The 15,401-nt window shown below is 43.3% G+C and overlaps 1 protein-coding gene across 1 annotated transcript in view; it reads right to left on the bottom strand.

Annotated features, from left to right (window-relative positions):
• Positions 1-15,401, bottom strand: part of RIPK4 (receptor interacting serine/threonine kinase 4) — a 37,148-nt gene that overhangs the window by 15,346 nt on the left and 6,401 nt on the right. The window contains exon 2 of the mRNA XM_068270387.1: positions 4,747-5,038. Coding sequence (XP_068126488.1) covers positions 4,747-5,038 — 292 coding nt within the window. The remainder of the gene's footprint in view (positions 1-4,746; positions 5,039-15,401) is intronic.

Raw genomic sequence — 15,401 nt, 5'->3', positions numbered from 1 at the left:
TATTGCAGCACGAAGAAATGTTTATTTTTGGTTTCAAGCCTGACTCATGCTCACATGGACTTGGACAGGGTCAAGCAAAGGCTTAACTACGCAAACAGCCAAGAGCTCCAACAGCAGAATGAGCATTGCCAAGCGACAGGTTCTCATTATGACACTGGGCTCCTGCAAGCTTAGTCATGTCCTGAGGGGGATAAGGAAAAGGGAATATTTCCCAACATGTCCGAACAGAACTTAGCCCCAAACTGTGTCCTGAGAGTTATGATGTAGGTGACATTTTCAGTGCTGGTGTAAGCATCTTAAAAAAAGTTGGAGGTTTTCCAGTACAAAAAAAAAAAAAAAAAAAAAAAACAAACACCACAATCATGTAGGTGGGGTGGGAGGAGAATCTTACTATGTTACTATACATAAGCAGTAGCAAATCAAATGATTGAAATTTTTTGTTTAAAGTCAATAAGATGCAGATGTTGAGTTGATGCCAGATTATGCAAATTTTGTATTAGAATTTGTGCAGCCTGAAGAATTTAGCAATCAAATCCTGCTGAGGTAAATTTTGATTTATGCAGCTTGAAAATTGACAAATTTGCATACAATATTCAGGGGGTGATCCGTTGCTTTATATGTATAAAATCTCCTGCATACTCCTGCCTGCCAGAGTGCATGCCAGGAGATGTACCATATTTTTCGGACTAGAAGGCGCACTTTTTCTCCCCTAAAAATGAAGGGAAAAAGTCCATGCGTCTTAGTCCGAATGTGCAGCCAAGTGTCCCCCACAGGCAGGTGCAGGACATAGTGGAAGCACTCACCCATCAGCAGCGGGCTCCGAGTCCTGCATCCTGCGTCTGTACGTCATCCAGCTTGAGATGGATCAGGCTGCAAGGTTCTCTGGCTCTTCCACATGGCTGATGAGTGGCACTCTGGCTCCCTGGATGTACTGTGCTTGCTCTGTGGTTGTCAGCGCAACACATCCGCAGCGGCTCCAGCGCCACCACTGCTAAAAAGGATTCCCCCCGCCGAGACCAGGACCGATGGCTTTTTCCTGGGCGCACCATAGGGCAGCTCCAGGGATGGCCCACGTGGCTCCAGCAGCCACTCCGGCTTCACCGCCACAGGACTCCCCCGAGACCAGGACCAATGGCCGTTTCTGGGGCGCACCATGTAGGCAGCTCCAGGGATGGCCCACATGGTTTCAGCAGCCGCTCCAGCTTCACCGCCGCTGAGAGGGATTCCCCCCGCCGAGACCAGGACCGATGGCCATTTCCCGGACGCACCACGACAGCAGCTCCAGGGGATGGCCTCTCACCCAGACGGCCCAGCTGATCTGAAGTGGCCCCATCTTCAAAGTTCACCACTGCTAAGACCCAGTGCAGAAGGGAGACCCTGACAGATCTCACTGAAGGCAGCTTCCATCTCTGCCTGGAACAGCAGCACACTGCAGCCCTTCCACTGCCGGTAAATGTACGGTGGTGTAGGTAGTGGGGACAGAAGCTTAGTGTAGGTTGTGGGGGTGAGTGTAGCTTAGTGTAGGTTGTGGGGTCAGTGTAGGTTAGTGTAAGTTGTGGGGAAAGCAGGTGTTAGTGTAGGTAGTGGGACATCAGTGGTTAGTTTAGTTGGGCAGTGTAGTTTAGATAGAGACAGCTTGGGGGGGGGGGGGGGGGGTAAAGGACCATAAGATGCCCCTGCACTAAAGATGCACCAGGTTACATTTTTTTTTCCCATGTTTTTTGTCCTCTGAAACTAGGTGCATCTTATAGTCCGGAAAATACGGTACTTCATGGAAGGACTTCATCTGCCAGCATGCAATGCGGCAGCAAAATGGCTGCGGGTGCTTTAAACTGTTGCAGCTGCAGGTCTCCCTGGAGATCAGCAAAAAGACTGGGAAATAGGTAGCAGAGCATACTGCAGACTCAATACCTTGCCATGCATACAAAAAGCACAACACCAGGGTTGTTATAGTTTTCTATGGTAATTTATACCGTACTGGGGATGGGGGATCTCTGTACAATAAAATAAGGCTTGAAGGACCACTATTGCAGGGAAAAGTAGGCAGTTCAAATCTGACAACCGACAGGTTTTGGGCCAGTCCCATCTCCTCATGGGGGAGGAATTCTCACGGTTTTCAGCATCTCCTGAACAGCAGCTTAACTGCCAAAATAGTGTGCAAGTGAGTAGGGAGGCTGGCTGGTATCTTACTATTTTGGCAGTTAGATTCTGCAACTGCTTTTTAGGAATTGCTGTTGAAAAACTAAGAAAATCCCAAGAATCCCTCATGAGGAGGAGGAGGACTGGCCCAAAACCTGTCAGATTTTAACTGCCTACTTCTTTCACGATAGTGGTCCTTTAAGTCAATAATGCAGTTATTACTTACTAGCACACACACAGTTTTCTATGAAAGTTTCACTTCAGTTATGACAGAGTTCAAGTCTTGGCTGTGGTTCACTGACATCATCTGACAACCACTAAGCAAACAATTATGTCAGCTGGCCCAGTTTTCTTGTGTATTGCAGACATGGAGGAAGCATGAGGTGATGACAATGGCAAGGAGCAATGTGGCCAGCTCACAGCCCGGGCAGCGTTGTGCGACACCGACTACAGTAATTGTACAACCATCTCTGTTCCCGGATTCCAGGAAGAGAAGACATCACACTACTCTGACAGCATGGGACAGCACTGCAAAGCATGCTGGGAAAGCCACCTCAAACAATGGCTTTCCTATTATAGATGACTCACGATGCCGTGGTTACAAAAAGTCACTGATAAATTAATAGTACTGAAGAGCATTCCAAACATACCAAGCTGGTTGTTAAATATGGTCAGTACACAGTGTTACATGAGGAAACAAATTAAAAAGGGGAATCATTTACAGAACGGAATCATGAGAGCAAGTATACTTTTCAGATGTGATATCCAGATGTGATCAGATCTTATAGGTACCAAATTTACTAAATTTCTGGTCAGTGAACAGATAGGTCAAAATACCCGATACACATACTGTCACCAAACAGGAGCAGGGAATTTGGCCGCCACGGCTAGTGGGTGATTTGGGTACCGCCGTAGGCTATTGGGCGCCAAAAGCAGTAATTTGGGCATCCAATATATAGTATTGAAAATGGGACCGTTCTAGTTTGAAATATATTTCATTTTCAGAACGTTATAGTTTAGACATCGAAAGTTGTAGTTATTTAAATGTTTGGCCTTTGTCTAACAATTTTTTTTAAAAAAATTAACTTTCTAATTAAAATTTTTTTAATATTGCATTTTTATTCTTAGCATACGGTTTTAGGGTTCAGCATTTAGGAGGGTGCTGAGAGTAGGGTTATAGTTAAAAAAAAAAAAAAAAAAAAAAAGTCCAAAGTTTTACTATCGTCATTACCACGAAATATTTTCTCATTTTTATCTGGCACTCAATTCACAATGGTATTTATTATTTAGGCTTATTATGGCTTCCCCAGGCACCAGTTTTATCCTTGGGCCATATGCAATTTCTGGTGGCTTTTATTGACAAATTTAAAAATATCAACTTGGAAAAAACTAAGGCGGAAAAGTGAATTCCACCATGTGGGCCCTTATATCCAATACTGACTCATGTAAGGTCAACTGCATGGGCCACAGAAAGCAAATGACAGCTGATCATCTCCCAAGTCAGAGCATGCACATGTGGCACCAACTCTTACTCTGAACATGGCCAGATATGAGGGAAGGCCGCAACGGCCATGGCCTAGGGAGACAAGCCAGGGGCAGGCACATTGCGTTAGTAGCTCCACCCTCTTCCAATCCAATACTAGGACAGGCGAATATAGTCCTCTGTTTTGAATACTCTTCATGCAAATAGCAAGAAGCCAGGCTGATGTTGAGGACAGTGCTACAGTGTTCCACCAAAGCCAGAAGCCTCCTGCTTTTAAATGTTTTACTAAGCATAGATATGTCTAATGGGGACAACACTAAAAATGATTAAAAAAAATCATATGTGAAAAACTCAGGAATAACCCAACATTCTCCATCAGTTCTGCAAAAATACCAGTCCTTAGTCTCCACTGAGCATGTAAGATCTTGTTACCTTACTGGCTATACTGTATATAAAGTACACAAGCCATTGTGAGCCTTGCATCTCAGGTGTCTGCAGGCATACATATTTAATATTGGAGTTCTCATGGATTAACCAGCAGATTTTTGCAGACCTGCTATGAGAATGGAAATCAAAGGGGAACTCATGGTCAACTTGGCAATCACTGAACTTTTTTTGCCTTACTTTGCATGCCTCCCTCACGAGAAGATCATTAACACATTCAGCAGATCTCTCATAAGTAGTGTCCTGCAGAAAATGTAATAGAATCCCCCCCCCAATGACTACTGCACATAGCAATCTGAGACATGGAAATCCAGTGCAGTTCATTCGCACAAGTTTTTCTAGTAAAGCCTGGGGCCAACAGGAGCTGTTTCAGCTGCACTTTGGAAGCGCCAATGATTCCAAAAACGTTAAGCGAATGAAAGTCAATGGAGATGAACCAACAGTAGCAATTGCCCCAAATCGTAATTGTGGGTCCTGCAGCATTTTTGCAGTGTTTGCACTCCAATACAAAGTATAGGATTACTGCAAAATTGTTTTTAAATCACTATAAAAAGCATCCCATCCTTGGAGTTATAAACGCATTAAGCGAACACTTTCACATACATGTATAATATATCTGTCTATCAACCAAGTATTCACTAATATTTAGGATGAAGCTGAAAATTATAAGAACCACATACCTTAACATGATAATGACCATCTACAAGAATATTGGCTGGCTTCAAGTCCAGGTGGAGCAGCGGCGGGTTCATACAATGGAGAAAGTTCATTCCCACCGCTGTCTCATGGATGATCCTGAATCGCAAGTCCCAAGGCAAGCGCTCAGCAGCTAAGAGTTTCTCCAAAGATCCAGTCTCCATATACTCCATAACGAGGCCAACCGGGTCACTGCAGATCCCATAGACTGGCAAGATGCAGCGGAACTTGGCCATCTCCATCTTCTTGGCTTCCTCAACCAGCTCGATACGCTCCCTGGGAGGAATGAGAAGCAGTCATTAGAAAAATTGCCAACATGATGTGCCATTGTTAACATTGTGTCTACTAGAACCCCATTTCACCGTAAATAAGACAGGCATATGGGTCACCAATAGGACTGTCTTATAAAGAGGAGTCTACAACCTAGCTATAAACAGGGGGGAAGAAAAAAAAAAAAAAAAAAAAGCTTTGGAATATTCTTTAAACTATCTGGTCAGTTCTTTGACTAATACATAGGATCAGAGATATACCGTAAGTAGCAAGACACGTTGCATTATTAGATATGAAGGATGAAGGCATCAACTCGAGGAACAATAGAGGGGCGTGTCATGGAACAATTTGCATTCCTGTGTGCCATGGCAGAGTTAAAATGCCCAATGCCTGGTACACACCATGCAATTTCACATCAGAGACACGGGACAAAACTATTTCCGACAAGTCCAATCTGATTTCCGACTGTTTTTCTGATCACTTCTATAGAAAAATCAGAAAAAAAAAAATATAGGAAATCATATCTGACCTGTTGAAAATTAATTGATTAAACCCATTTGATGGGAAATTGCATGGTGCATAACCGGCACTATGGATTTCTAAAGAGATTCCTAACAAACCGTTACAGATAAAAGCTTTCAGTGATTTTTAAAAATAGATTATAAAGCAAGAAGGGGGGGGCGGAATTCAAAGATAATTCAATAATTCATAACTTAGCGTTGTTTTCATGGGGGGGGGGGGGGGGGGCAGTCCAAAGATCTCAGTCTGTACAGGAAGCAGAATTGCTCTACAGAAGAACTCCTCTGCATTGAATAAAAGCTTAATTTTGCTACAATGCTACCACTGAAATACGACTGTCCTTATCCTAGCCATACATGGAATGACTTTACAAAATCTATTAAAATATCAAACTAAAAAATGATGGCACTTAGATAAATTCAAAGTCAAACTGAGAATGAACATTGGAGTGAAAGGAAGAGCAGTGGGTGAACAGATGGCAGCATAGCTCTGTACAGCATCAAGCAATATAAAATGACAGCAAAGGTTTAAATCCAAAGACTTCTGCTAAACCAGCGATTCAAGGTGGTAAAATAATAAGTTTTCTGATCAGGGAGTTCTTAACACCCAGAACATTTATATTGTGATTTTCTCCAGGCGGACTCAAAGCACCAGAACTGCAGCTACTAGGACGCGCTCTGTAGGCAGTAGCAGTGTTCAGGAGTCTTGCCCAAGGTTTCCTCACAGATGCAGCTTACTGAACAGAAAAAGCAGAGATTCAAACCTCGATCTCCTGTGTCAGAGGCAAAATAACCAGTACAGTATCCAGCCACTATGACAGCTCATTGAGCCACCATTGCATAGTAAATAACGTTTGTTGACTAGTCAGAGGTGATAAGAGACAACAGTTGGTAATGCTGGATCCACACCATACAATTTTTTTGACAGATTTACCTGCCAGATCCATTTCCAGCATGTCCGATCTGAGAATCAATTTTTGGAGCGATTTTCTGACAGATTTCTGTAGAAACTAATGGAAATCTGTCAGGGTGAAAATAAATTAAAAAAAATAAAAATAAATCTCAGATCAGACATGCTGGAAATAATTGATCTGGAGGGTAAATCTGCCCGCCCCCCCCCCCCCCCCCCCCAAAAAAAAGAAAAAAATTTGTATGGTGTGGGCCCAGCATATGACAAAAAAAAAACAAACAAACAAACAAAAAAAAAAACTTTAAGGATTAAATATATTAGGCAGGCATCACAAATGTTATTCAATGCTTGGTTATCTTTGATCTTCCCCATAATGTCAGTGTGCCAAGGAGCTCTACACCCATCTCCTCAATGCACACTAGTAATTTAAAAATAAGGGACAGTCAAAGCCTACAGGATTTTAAATATTTAATATTGAGCAATCCATGATCCACCCAAATCACTCTTACACACTATGACAAGCACAACACACACAGCATACACACACATGTGTATGTCAGCAGATCTACTATTGCAGAGTAAACTAGAACGAAAAGCAAAAAAAAGAGAGCAGAACAGCATATCCTAAAAATCACAACTGTAAATATATGTCTGAAGTGCAAACATTGAAAATCGCATCATGGCCAGCTCTATATTTTCTCACACCTCTCAGGAAACCCAGCAGCAAGGTCTTGGACCAGAGTTTCCAGGTCTGCCAAAATCTCTGGGCACTTACTACATTTACATTACAGATATAGTTTCGATCAATTAGGTTAAAGAACTCCTGAACCGAGAGATGGGGAGGCTGACATGTGCTTTTATATAATGCAGATTTGTCTGGCTATCTTGCTGATCCTCTACACCATTCAATTCCAGGCACGATCGATTGCATTTTATTAGATCAAATTCGATTAGATCCATTAAATCAGACATGTCCGATCGATCGTGTGATCAATTTGCATTTAAAAACTAGCCAAAAAACGATTACACGATCGAATCCCAATCGGACATGTTGGATTTAATCAAATTCGATTGATCGCGCCTGGAATTGAACGGTGTAAAGGGGGCTTAATACTTTAAGGGATACTGTAAGGGGGGCGGGGGGGAACAAATGAGTTGAAACTTACCCGGGGCTTCTAACGTTCCCCCACAGACATCCTGTGCCCGCGCAGCCACTCACCGATGCTCCGGCCCGCCTCCGGTTCACTTCCGGAACTTCAGACTTTAAAGTCGGAAAACCACTGCGCCTGCGTTGCCATGTCCTCAATCCCACTGATGTCACCAGGAGCGTACTGCGCAGACAGACCATACCGGGTCACGCTCCTGGTGACAGTGGGATTGAGGACATGGCAACGCAGGCGCAGTGGTTTTCCGACTTTAAAGTCTGAAGTTCCGGAAGTGAACCGGAGGCGGGGTAGGAGCATCAGTGAGTTGCTGTGCAGGCACAGGATGTCTGTGGGGGACCATTAGAAGCCCCGGGTAAGTTCAACTCATTTTCCCCCGACCCCCTACAGTGTCCCTTTAAACCCATAGACCCTGAACAAGCATGCCAATCAGGAGTTTTTGACTGAAGTCTGGATTAGCGACATGCTTTTTTCAGGTGTGTCAGACATTAGTACAGGACTGCTAGGAAAGTGGAATAGTTTATAAAGGAAATATAGCTGCCTCCATATCTGTCTTCCATGTGGGTAGCGCTAGATTGCAAGTGCATTTTGTCGCTATGCAGCAAGGAGCTCTTTCTTGTGCAGGAAACCAGATTTGTCCTTTCCCTCCAAATCTACTTCAATACAAGCATCAAGGTTCACAAGTTATGGGCATGAAGGCCACACTTTAAAGCCTAGTATGCACTTCCATTTACAATTGGCCAATCACTGACCAATTTTATCACCTCCATATAGTATGAGGGTGTACATACACAATCTGTGCGTAGTATTCAATATCTGCTGCCCCTCATGCTACATGGGAGGTGGTAAAATTGGTCAGTGATTAGCCAATCATAATTGAAAGTGTGTACCAGGCTTCAGTTATTTAGAAAGCAAAGCTGTTGCCTATAGCAACTTGATTTGATCCAGCAGTGGCTGGATAGTGTACTGGTTAAGGGCTCTGCCTTTGACATGGGAGACCAGGGTTCGAATCCTGGCTAAGTACCTATTCAGTAAGGAGTTCAAGGCAAGACTCCCTAACACTGCAGGGTGGCCTCTTGAGCGCGTTCCAGTGGCTGCAGTTCTTGAGCGCTTTGAGTCCGACAGGAGAAAAGCGCTATACAAATGTTCGGATTATTATTATTATTATTGGATTATTGATTTCTTGTTTCTTTGGAAACCTGGAGTCAACTAAATACAAAACTGCCACATTGGCTCCAGGAAGAAGCAACTTTTACCCGAAGCGACTAAAATTCTCCCAAGAGAAGAATCATTAAAGAAAGACTGACTGGTCGATCAGGGCAACAAGCAGTCCCAAAAGTACACCTACTTTCCATACAGAAAGCCCATTGTTAAAGTGAGGAATGTATAGAATCTTTGAGAATATTTTTCTGATAACACTCAAAACTCGTTGGTCCACTCGCCTAACAGGAAGAATGACAAGATTGTTACCCAAGAGCCAGAGCGCTTCCAAATAACTGTTCATCGCTGTCAAAGAAAGTTCTGAGTTTATTTACTAAACCAGTTGCCACACCAACTACAGTCAACAAAAATAGAGACTTTACCCCTCCCTAGCGTTTAATTTCCCCAGGATTTCTGTGCAAAAAGTGACCACACACACACACACTTTCTTCATGGGGCATTTTATTTTAACTCTGTACAGTAGACACTCACCAACTGAGTGATTTCCAAACCTAACCTAGAAATAAACACCCTGGAAATGTTACTATGTAACTTTGCAAACTGATTACAGGTAGTCCCCAGGTAGTCCCCAGTTAATGAACGAGATAGGGACTGTGGTTGGTTCTTAACATTGCCCAAGCAGGGGGAAATGGGGGGGGGGGGCATGGAAGGGGTGGGGTAGAGGTAAAGTGGGTTAGCAGTTCATGGACGTTTTTAGGTTTACAGTTAATTTATGCTCCTCTCAGCCTGTGGCATGCTGTGACATAGCGTGCAGAGATCTCATTCTTGCAATGGACAGTAGGAGCTAATGTATTGTACCACAATGCAGTGCCACCTGCAGTGCTGTCTGCTGTGACCTCATTCATTACACTAGATGGGGGGCAAAACACAGAAATGTTCTCCACAGAGTGTAGGCTGTCCTGGCTTACAGCACGTGTGTGGTCTATTATTCCAAACTACACAGAGTGAAGAACCCTTATACAGGAAATTAACATCCCAGTTGAAGTGATCATTTGGTACCATTTGTCATCAGTCTGAGGTCTGCTCAGATTTCCCCTGTAGTATGCACTCATCAAAACAGTGAGGAGGAAACTGCCAATCGGAAATTCTCTGCATTGTGGGAAGACTCCTCTCTTATTCCATCTTCTCATTGGGCAATGCATGCAGCTCAGCCAATCTGGATAGGCACAACAGTCACTAGCTGCCAGCAAACCATCAGTCAAAATGATCTGAACAATTGTTTAGCCTGGAAAAGAAAAATCAGTACAGAGCGGCCGTACATCTAACGATGGGGTACATTTGACAAAGACTGATCTCTCTCATCAAATCTGATGAGAGATCTGTCGGCTGCCCATACACCACAGCCCATACACCACAGGCCAATCTCGATCGATTTCAGCATGAACTTTCTCGGGAATCGGCGGAGTCCGCTGCTGCCCCCAGTGTATAAATGTGCCGCCCTGGGGAGCAGTTATACATTACCTGTCTTACATCACCCACTGCCTTCCATTTACACCTCACACCACCAGCATTTGGCACTACATGGAGGCGGCGTGAGGCTCAAATGGAGAAGAAAGAACCAGAAGGCGGATGTGCAGGGCGTGGCATAAACTGGGGGGAGGGGGGGGTGCAAGCGTGCAACTATAGTCTTCAATAGTGCTCACCTTTACCACCAGAGGCCCAACATCTTGCAGCATGTCTGATCAATACATGTGGCCAATTTCAGCCTGAAATTGGTTGCATCGCCAATAGGGCATGCTCTTAGCGGCACAGATTTTCATCGATTCGATAATTCATTGAATTACCTTTAGAGAGTAGAGAGGCGCAGTGATAGTTGCAATCAGTTCTACTTCATAAATGTTCTGGGTTTACATGAAGCCACAGAGCCCCGTTACATGGAGAATTCCCCCTAATGGGGCAAAAACTACAGCTGCAAGCAATTTAATACTACAGGGTTACTTTAAGTTCATCCAATGACATTTCTTTTCCCCAGGTGTTTAACAAAAAAAAAAAAAAACCCTAAGTATTAAGGCATGCAAATCCCAGTTACCTTCTATATTGTGGTGTGCATTGTTCTCCCCTACAGATATGCCACAATAGAACTCCCGCTGTGCACCTAACAATTATTTCTGCATTGAATAGCTCTCAGATATCTCAAGTTCTGCCAAACCATGAGAAAGCCACAAGCTGTACCCGACGCCCACACAAGGTCCAGCCTGCTATTGTGCAGGTCCAGATCCCATGCATAGAAAAGCCACCTAGACTAGATGTGTACATTACAGTGCTACAAGCCAGCTTGTGAGTCCGCTGTGATTCTATACTGCCAACAATGCGCATTCCCAACCCTCTATTATGGATCTGTATTTTGTGTGCCAATATCAGACTCACTCGTACTGCTAGATGCACTAGGCAGCCATTCAATCCCCTGTTACTCCTCCACAGATTCCACGTTACTGATAAAAATGTGTCATGGTGTTTATACATCTCCTACTCCAACAAAACAAAAAACAAAAATACAAACCACAGAACAGTTACATCACACTTCTCTCTTGGCAGACTCCGTGCCAGAGTTGCATCCAGTGGGCGCGTTCTATAGGCGATCAATTTGATCTGACAGGATGGAAAATCTAGGTCGATTTGCTGCTGGCAGCAGATCAATGGTCCATAGAGTTGCAGTGGATCTTGATCTCCCTGGCGGTACGCAGATGCGGTGGCTGCGGGAGGGATTTTTTTAATTCGAAGTGGTGTTTTTATGTTAGCTAGCACTAGGCTAGCTAATTGTGCCCCCCCCCCAACAACAACCTATCTGCTCCCCCGATCGCCGCCGGCAACTCACCCGTCCACGATCCCGCGAGAGCCGCAGCTTCCCAATTCGCTTCACTCGTCACAATGGTGACGATCAGACATGACGTCAGATGTCATGCACAGTTCCGATCCTCCCCATAGTGAAGCTGGGTGCTGATTGGGAGGCTGCGCCATCGCAGGATCCCAGGGAGGGGGGGGGCTTAACGAACACTGCACTGTCGGGCTTACCGCCAGGGAGGTTAAGCCCCATCTACACTATACAATTTTTTGTGCGATTCGATCTGACATGTCCAAATCGGGATTTGGATTGTGTGGTCGAATCATTGCAAAACAATGGCAAATCAATCATACTACCGATCGAATCCCGATCGGACATGTCAGATTGAATCAATTCGCACAAAAAATAAAAAAAATTTATTGTATGGTGTAGATAGGGCTTAATGGTCCAATAATGCATTTAGATCTTTTTCCAATAGATTTCATTCTGAAATATATTGGAAATCTGTTCCTAGTGTGTGGCACACATCAGATAAGATTCCTGACACATCCGACTAAAGCATCTGACAGAAATCTGATGGTCGAATCTGCTGCAAATCTACAAGTGTATGGCCACCTTTATTAACTCCGTAAACTCACATACCCTCTCAAAAAAAAAAAAAAATTGAAATAGCAGCTCAGGTCATTAACACTGCTCCGACAAGCAGATTGTGTGTAGCTTTGGTTTTCTACTCCTACTACTAATAGCATCATTGTGCAAACACCAATTTATCCTGTTCTTTTCCTTGAACACCATACAATTTTAAAACCAGGATTCCCTCACTTGGCAGTAAATGACCCACTGTCATTTGGGAGCTGCTATACAGCACATGGCAAACATCTCCATTTCAATCAGATGATTTCCATACGCCTTGTCTTCTGCATGCACGGCATGTCAACATCAGCTTTATTGGGAAACCTGTTGGGTGGGTCCCGGGATAAATATCCCTCCTCCCCCGCTGGGAGCCACATGCATCATCCTTGCAAAACGCCAAGACATGCCCGGGCAGATGTGGACACATTTAAAACCCAGAAGATCCCAGACATTTAAAGGCAGGCTGCATTTTGTTCACAACAAAAAGTACAAAAAAAAAAAAAAAAAAAAAAAAAAAGAGAACAGCCAGCCCTTGAATTTACTGCAAGCATCTAAATATACCATCCAATAAGTTTTCGGAATTAGGCTCCAATTGATTACACAAACACTGCCAATTTTTGCTCCGTTTTCAGATTCCAGTGATCTGTTTACACCAAGAAATGACTAATCACTAGGCAGTGGCTCTGTGCGCTGACGACACCTGCACAGGGTTAATCAGCACACTGTGCAATTTCCTGTCAGATTGATGTTGAATAGATAATTTCAACAGGTCCAAACTGATTTCGATTTTCCATAGAAGTGAGCGGAAAATTGATCTGAACTGTCGGAAATAATCGATCTGACAGTAAATCTGTCCGAAAATTGTGCTGTGTGTCCCTAGCATTGTGGAGGTTGAACCCCATTTTTTAATCTCCCTGGTGTTCAATTTGTGCAAAAAGTGGTAATTAATTTTTATGACATTTTAGCCAGTAACTTACAAAAATGTATCAAGTATCTAATACACATTTTGGATGATAAAATCTATTTCCACTTTGATATTACATTTTGTATACATTTCCGTGTGCAAATGTTTATATGCAAATTTCCATATGCGTCTTATCAATACATGAGAAACTGATGCATAGTGCAGAAATCTGCAGCATGCCATTCATATTTTTTCTGTATTGTACCGCATGTGAAAAATTCGCATACAATGGAAATGACTCCCATTGACTCATTGTTAATGCAAAAATCCCATACTGCCAGGGAGGCTGATAAAGTAAATTAGCTGCAGTATGTGCAGATCCTATCAGTACAGGTGCAAAAATAATGGCTTATACCAGCATCCACTGGAGGGGACAAGCCGGTATTGTAAAATGAGCCTTAAAATTGACAATGCATCATTAATTAGGATCCCATTTTAAAGCACAAAGAATTTTAAAACCTATTTAACACTGGCTGATCAAAAAGGGACCTCTGCTACTGCTGATCCATCCCAACATAAAAAAAAGAAGAAAAGGTATTTGGACAAAAGAGCACAGAAGCCCTATATACTGTGTACACACACACACCATTTTGTGCCATTCTTAACTATCGGAGTGAGGCGACACTGCAGGGCATGAGCGTTACACAGACATGCTACTCGGCTAGATCCATGCTGCGTATACTGTCCAGTGCAAAGGGGGAGGAGCATGAGCAAGTAGCTTAAGCAGGTGTAGCAAGAACAATAAGCACGTCCATTGATGTCGTTTAACAAACCAGCCTCCCAGATTGCTAAAAGGTTTTTAGGGGGCAACATTGACAATACTGTTAAATATAATTTGGTAATTTGCAATAGGTCACATGGAAAGCAGTACTAGGTCACTTCCGTGCCCAGAAATACAAAAACCGCCAGCCAGGAGTACCTGCATTCCTCTGAATGTAGAGGTACCGTAGATGTGCTGTAGGGCAAGGGTAAAAGGCCCAGCCTCATAATGAACTCAAGTCACACTGCATACAGGAAGCACACATGAGAAATAACAAAAGACTGAGTTTAGTAAAGTCCAAAACAAGATACATAAACAGAAGATAAGATCTGTGCTGATGAGTGACAGCAAATATACATGAACATTTCCACCCACCAAACAACAAGTGCATAATCCAGGGGCTGGAGGAACCTTATGAGCCATGGGCTTTCCACTTATCTGAACTGGCACCTAAATTCTCAAAATTCCATGTTAGGCCTGGTGCCCACCGAGCGGTTTTTGAAGCGTCCAGCAAACAGCTTCCGCCTAAGAAACCGCTTGGCTAATGTATTTCAATGTGGTGCACACCACAAACGTGGGTCCTGCAGCACTTGTGGTTTGCAGAAGCGTTTCTGCCTCAATGTAAAGTATAGGAAAAGCTCAAACTGCTCTGAAGAAAACGCTAGATCAGCTGTTTTCCAGACGTTTTTGTTACATTAGCTGTTCAGTAACAGCTTCACTAACAATATTTGTAATCTGCTACACAAAAAGGCTCCAAAAACACTAGGCATGTTTAGAAAAAGTCTCTAAACATGCCTAGAATCTATGAAATCTGCTTCAAAAACCTAGCGTTTTGCGGATCTGCTAGAAGTTTTTGGTGTGCTCTGGGCCTTAAAACAGAACCACAGGATAAGGAAGTGATTTCTGCAGAGACTCACTCAGGTAGGACAGTTCACAAAATTGGGCATTCCTCAAGATACGTAATTGGGCATTCCTCAAGATACGTGTCTGCTCAAAGCCCACGTGCAGCCATACCGAATTGCACCAATAACCTAGGAGAACTACACAAAGTAAAGGTTGTAAAAATGTGCATATAGTACATAGTTAATTTAGAGAGATTGTACATACACTCAACTTCTCTCACCATGAATGACTTATGAATAATTAAGGCAATGTTTTTGGAACAACAAGTGTTGAACAGACAGGCTGCTTAGCTGCTGCCCATTAACGTGCAAGATAATGAGTGACAGATTCAGAGTAAAAAAATAAAAAAAATAATTACTTTACTTAGTAAACAAGTCTAACTTAGCCAATATCAGAGGACATGGGGAAGGATGGGGTTTCAGGGGAGATGCGTACTCCAATTTGGAATGTTCACACAGAACCCAACAATTTACTCTGTTTTATTTGAATGTTCTCACGTGACAAGCTGCAGCTCA

Source organism: Hyperolius riggenbachi, chromosome 2, assembly GCF_040937935.1.
Source record: "Hyperolius riggenbachi isolate aHypRig1 chromosome 2, aHypRig1.pri, whole genome shotgun sequence".
In the NCBI taxonomy this organism is placed as follows: domain Eukaryota; kingdom Metazoa; phylum Chordata; class Amphibia; order Anura; family Hyperoliidae; genus Hyperolius; species Hyperolius riggenbachi.
This window is presented reverse-complemented; position numbering and strand designations above follow the sequence as displayed.